This window comes from Volvox carteri (assembly GCF_000143455.1).
Source record: "Volvox carteri f. nagariensis unplaced genomic scaffold VOLCAscaffold_4, whole genome shotgun sequence".
Lineage (NCBI taxonomy): Eukaryota > Viridiplantae > Chlorophyta > Chlorophyceae > Chlamydomonadales > Volvocaceae > Volvox > Volvox carteri.
The window spans coordinates 1,528,045-1,534,076 of NW_003307547.1; the positions used below are offsets into that span (position 1 = coordinate 1,528,045).

General features: G+C 57.5%; 1 protein-coding gene across 1 annotated transcript; it reads left to right on the top strand.

Moving 5' to 3' along the window:
- Positions 1-633: 633 nt before the first annotated feature.
- On the top strand, positions 634-4,483 carry VOLCADRAFT_87077 (uncharacterized protein; the record flags this gene model as incomplete). The annotated part of the gene is made up of 7 exons (XM_002946723.1): positions 634-714; positions 926-1,083; positions 1,356-1,509; positions 3,527-3,557; positions 3,643-3,726; positions 3,824-3,945; positions 4,430-4,483. The coding sequence occupies 7 exons, from the start codon at positions 634-636 to the stop codon at positions 4,481-4,483; spliced, it is 684 nt and encodes a 227-aa protein (XP_002946769.1).
- Positions 4,484-6,032: the final 1,549 nt, after the last annotated feature.

The following is a 6,032-nucleotide window of genomic DNA, read 5'->3' on the forward strand; positions in this document are numbered from 1 at the left end:
TCCTGGCCAAATAAACGCCTCAAATCTCTATCAAGCACCTTAAGTCTCTGTAATAAAAACATACCTTCCACACTTCCTCTCCCACCAAAAGCAACCTTCGTCTCACTTTGGACCCGTACAACCTTAGCAACCACCTTCACCGTATCCAGTACTTCTGAAAATGCCATAACTGAAGCCTAAGCGCTCGTTCACCGTACACAGCCAAAGTAGCTGGGCGCACGTCAGGAACGAGGGCAGCATCTAGAGTATGTACCACTGTTCCCCTTCCTGTGCCGCCCGCTTCACCGCCCCAGCCACCCGCGCCCTGCGCGCATTCTCCTCTCTTTCTCATTCCTACCGCCTCACTCTTGTTTTCCCCCCCCCCCGCCCCAACCACCCGGCGTGGAGCCGCCTGAAGTGACTGTGGGCGGTCCCACGAACGTGTAATATAGATGGGTCAAGGGGGGGGCATATCGCACACACAAACACCGTTAGGCATTATTGCCGTCTTAGTGCCGACATACACATCTTCCCCCCAAGGGGGGGGCATAATCCAACATAGACTGGAGTCAAGCGGAACGTCTTCTCCTGGCGTGTGCCCGGCGTCATAAGAGCAGATCAACCATGATCAACAAAGATCCCTCATAGCTCATCATGTCCGTGCCAGGCAGTCCATTCCAGGCTAACCTAGGACACTTCGAGCTGGGAACCCCACGCAGGGTGGTGTCCTTCAGAGTTAGGTCTGACTGCCGATCATGAACTACCCAGAGACTCTTCCCTTCCTCCCTATACCGAAGCTAGCAAACCTGATCGGTTAATTCAAGAGGCACAGCACAGCCCACGTAGCAGCAAGCGTGTCATACCCATCTCATCCCGGCAGCACCTGTATAGCGCACTGGGGAACGGCCCCTGGTCCCACACAAGTGCCAACTGGGCCCGCTCGCAGGACCTGCAGAAAACCTCTAACTTTACGATTGCTGAGGTATCTTCTCAATTCTGTTGGCCACCGCCACCTTCCAGTGAACATAGAGTATCCGCCCGCATCTGCCCAGAGATGGCCAGGGAAACTGCTGAGACCGCAGGTGCTGCACAACCCCCTAGCAAGTAAGCGAAACAAAAACGATGAATCCTTGGTAATCGTATGAGAGCTTTGGTCCATGAAGGATATCTCCACCAGGATGTGCCGGAAGTCGTCCAACTTCTCAATTGCCGGGCGATCGTCCCGATTCCCCAAGCCACCCCACGCACCCGCTGAGTGTCCAGTGTCCGTCCGAATAAGTCCTGATCCAGTTGGGACAATCGCCTAGAGTGCTGGTACCGGGGCCGGCAGAGCTGGTGGTTCATAGGTGCCTGGGACGCCCACAACCCCCCTCCAGCGGTCCCACCTCAAGTTCCTTGCTGTTCATCAAGCCAGCCTGTGCTGCGAAGGAAATAGCCCCTGGTTCCGATCGTTTTCCACCCGGGAAATTTATGTCAACCCGTCAGGGACACAATCCCTTCCTTCTGCCCTCAATTTCTGCTAATCGTAAGGTAGGTCACCCTGCCTTGAATCCATTGCTTCTTTGACCTGTGGTTGTATGTTCACTAGTCGTACCTCAGTTCTCTTCACAGCACTTCTGTAAGTATTACTCCGTTGAGCTTCAGCCACGTGCGTACTACTGTCGAGTTAGGCTCCCAGCCACACTGTAGTCGCATCCGCAACACCTTACACAGGTCACCAAGCTTGACCCTTTACCCACTACAGCTTCGTCTATTCAGCCTCCCTACGTTCATTTAGCAATAAAATTTGCATAACAACCATACGCGTTCACCCCGGCTCTCACGCCTCATTCCATTCATCTCCCACAGTCGACATCCTAGCATTGGCCTTCCAGCCTCACCTCGGTTGTATCCGCAACCCTAGCCTTGGCCGTCCTACCCATCTCAGTCCCATTCACCAGACCCATCATGGGCCATCCTCCGCTTCGATCACCTCCACGACCCCCACATAGACTATCCGGCTCACTTCGGTCACATCCACGACATCTCAGCACGGGGTGTCCAGTCATTTCAAACAGGCAGCATTTGTGACATATCCTCGGGAACTCAAGTTGGGTCTTTTGAGTCTGTTTCAGTCGCATCCGTGACACTTCAGGCTGTGGCCTGCTGCCAGTTTAAGGCTCATGTGCAGCGAGTCGGCGATATTCCAGTTACCTCCGCATCCACCCAAAGTTCATACAACTTGCGTCCATCCGCTGGAGTAACTCACGTCAAGTCTCCACAAACCAGGAGCCCACGACGAACAAAGCGCAAAGGCAGCAGAACGGAGCCCTAAACCCTCACCCAGGCACTGAAACTCGATCGAGGACCCCAAAGGCCCCGGGCCCTTGGACGGCCTCCTGCCACGCATAGGAACACTTCCTAAATGCCTCCCCCAGCCAACCCACCCGCAGTTCCTGGGCAAGTGGCCGGTGGTGTTACGAGTCTCGAACTCACCTGCATGGGAATTGTGGGAATTATAGTCGTCCACCAACGCGGCAACAAAGGCGAAATTTGGTAACGCTTATGTATTGCAGGGTGACGTCCAGCGGAGAGTGGACGACGTCCGGTATGAAATTGTCACTGGCGGCAAGGTATGATTCGGAAGTTGCCGAGCTGCGGCTAAGAAAGAAGTGGATAGCCTGAATTCTTCGGGCTATCCAGATGTGGCCCGTTGGGCTCCTCGCTGCATAGATAATACCTTATTCCTCCGGTCGTTTCATGTGGAGAAGTCTCAACTTACCGGAATAGTGACATCCTCATAAGGGCCTTCGAGCCTAGCCTCGGTTGCATGCATAGCTTCCTCGCACGAGCGATCCAGGCTCACCTCAGTCAAATTTGAGGCCCCCCAGCATGGTCCATCTTCTCACTCTTTAATGAGCTCTTTGACCTCCTACCGGACATCCGCATCATCGCAGCCAGCACTGTCAATCTGAGGATAGACCAGTCAGTGCGCTCAGCGACCTGAACAATGTGCAAACATCGGCCCATGCACTCTTAGTACATTCATCTCCGCATGTGTCACCCGGCCCCTCACTACCATCGCCTCGGCGACACCACGAATCTGGGCCATCGGGCCTCACTAATGTTGACTCCTCAACACTGTGAACCTGGGCCATCAGGCCTCGGTAAGGTTGACTCCTCGACACTGTGAACCTGGCCCATCGGGCCTCGCTAATGTTGACCCCTCGATACTGTGAACCTGGATCTTCCGGCTTCGGTAACAGGGACTGCCCGACCCCCGAACCTGGACCTTCAGGCCTCGCTAATGTTGACTCCTCAACACTGTGAACCTGGGCCATCAGTCTGCATTAACATCGACCCCACAACACCCCGAACCCGGGCCGTCAGGCCTCGCTAATGTTGACTCCTCAACACTGAGAACCTGGGCCATCAGGCTGCGCTAACATCGACTCCACGACACGCAGAACCTGGGCCATCAGGCCGTCCCACCGGCGACTCGCCGGCTAAGCTCACCGGCTAAGCTCCGCCTGCGTTCTCTCCGCAGGCCTCTCCACTCCGTCCGCAGCCGCCTCCGCTGCCGCCTCTTCCATCAGAGGGTGAGCACCTTCACGGCTCCGGCCAACGGGCGGTCCTGCCCGCACATCACCTGAGCCCACGTCCACGGTGACCCGCGAACTTCAGGAGGAAATACCTTGCGGTCCCGGTCGTTCTCGCCTGAAACACGCGGGCCAAGCATGGGAACAAATGTCCTTATAGCATCCAGAGGTGCGCCTTAAGTAAGATCCCCGAGGCACCTCTCGCACATTAACTCCGAGACAATCCTACCTCCGGGCCGTTAGGTCCCACTAAATCAATCTCGCAGCGGCCGCATCTGGGCCCCTAGGCCCCGATAACAATGATTCTGAGCTGCCCAAATCCGGGCCAGGGTGCCCCAATAACGATAGTCCAACGCCATCCTGGCTCCGCACCGCTACGCCAGGCCAGGTGGGACGGCCCCACTCACGTCAATCTCGCAGCACCCGATTTCCAGGCCCTCCGGCCTCAGTAACATCCATCTCACGAGGCCCGACCTTGGGCCAACAGAGTTCGTGATGCCTCGAAGGTGGCTCCGAGGCCCATCACTAACATCGATTCCACGACACCCCCGATCTGGGTCATCAGCCCTCTTGCCCGTCATGCACGCAACGCTTCGGAATCTGGGCCCTCAGGCTTCAATAACATCAACCCCTGACACCCCGGATTTGGGCCATCAGGCCCCACCGACGTAGACTGCACGATGTCGACTGCACAACGTCGCCTGCACGAGACCCGAGGCCACCAAGCGTTCTGCATGTCAAGTCCGCAACACCCCGAATCCGGGGCCTAGGTCTCCATAGTTCAGGGCCTCCGGGCCTCGCGACAACCCGAATCAGGGCCATCAGGGTGCCCTCTCGTTGACTCCTCCAAGTCCCACACTTGGACCCTGAAGCGCCACCAACGTCAACCCCTCAACTACTCGGATCAGGCCCTCATGCCGCAGTGAAGTAGACTCCACAACACATCAAATCTGGGTTCTCTGACCCAAGACGTCAACTTCGCGACGTCCCTCTGGGTCTATATGCCTCGGTAACGTTAACCCCACAACCCCGAACTTAGACCCCCAGGCTTCCTTAACACCGACTCCGCGACCTCCGCCCCAGGACCTTCCGGCCTCAGTAACCTCAACCTCGCGACTCCCGAACTCAGGCCTTAGTAACTCAACTTCTCGACGCCCATAATGTGGGCCCTCAGGCTTTGTTAACTTGGACCTCACGATACTTGATCTCGGACCCTCGGGCCCTGCTAGTGTTGCCCCGCGACACCCCGATCTCAAGCTATCAGGCCTGACTAACAATGACTCCGCAACACCTCGAATCCGCGCCCTCCGGCCCCAAAGACGACGACCCCACACACCCCTGGATCGGGCCATCAGACCGCATTTACGCTGACTCCGCTACCCCTTATGTAGGCCCTCAGGTCGCATCACATGCAGTCTGCAACGCCCCGGATCTGGACCCCTGGGCTTTGGTAGCATGCGCTCCAGGACACCCTAAACTTAGGCCTCCGGTCGTATTAATGTCAACTCCGCGACACCCGGCACTAGGCCCTTCCGGCTTTCCTAACATAGAGTCCGCGCCACCCGCAAACTTGGGCCCTCCGGCTTCCATAACATCAATTCCGCAACCCGCTAAACCTAGGCCAATCCGGCCTTACTAACCTGACCTCCGCGGGACCCAATCAGGCCATCAGGCCTTGCTAATGTCAACTCTGCGACACCCCGAATGAGGCCCCAGGCCTCCTTAGCATCGACTCCGCGATGCCCCGAACTTGGGCACTCCGGTGTCAATAGCGTCAAGTCTACAACCCCCACCCCACGGCCTCCATTGACTCCGTAACACCAGGAATTCGAGCCCTCAGACCTCTAAAACGCCAACTCCACACGCCCCGGATGAGACCATCAGGCCACGGTCCCGCCGACTCCCCAACCCTAATGAAGGTCCTAAGGCCCCCCCCCGTCTACTCCGGGACGTCCCGAAACTGGGCCTCAAGGCTTCGATAGCGTGGACTCCGGTACCCCGTGAACTTAGGCCATCAGGCCTTTGTAACGTCGACTCCACGACACCGCGAACTCGGGTCTTCAGGCCTTCCTAACGTCTACTCCGGGACACTCCGCACTTGAGTCCTCCGGCCTTCCTAACGTCGACTCGGCGACACCCCAAACTTGGGCCCTCCAGCCTCCGTAGCGTCGACTCCGCGACACCCCCAAACTCGGGCCCTCCGGCCTCCGTAGCATCGACTCCGCGACACGCCAAACTAGGGCCCTCCGGCCTTCCTAACATCGACTCCGCTGCACGTTGAATTTAGGCCCTCCAGCCTCCGTATCGTCGACTCCGCGACACGTTGAATTTAGGCCCTCGGGCCTTCCTCACGTCGACTCCGCGACACCCCAAACTAGGGCCCTCCGGCCTCCGTAGCGTCGACTCTGCGACACCCCAAACTAGGGCCCTCCGGCCTAATCCGTTGAATTTAGGCCCTCCAGCCTCCGTATCGTC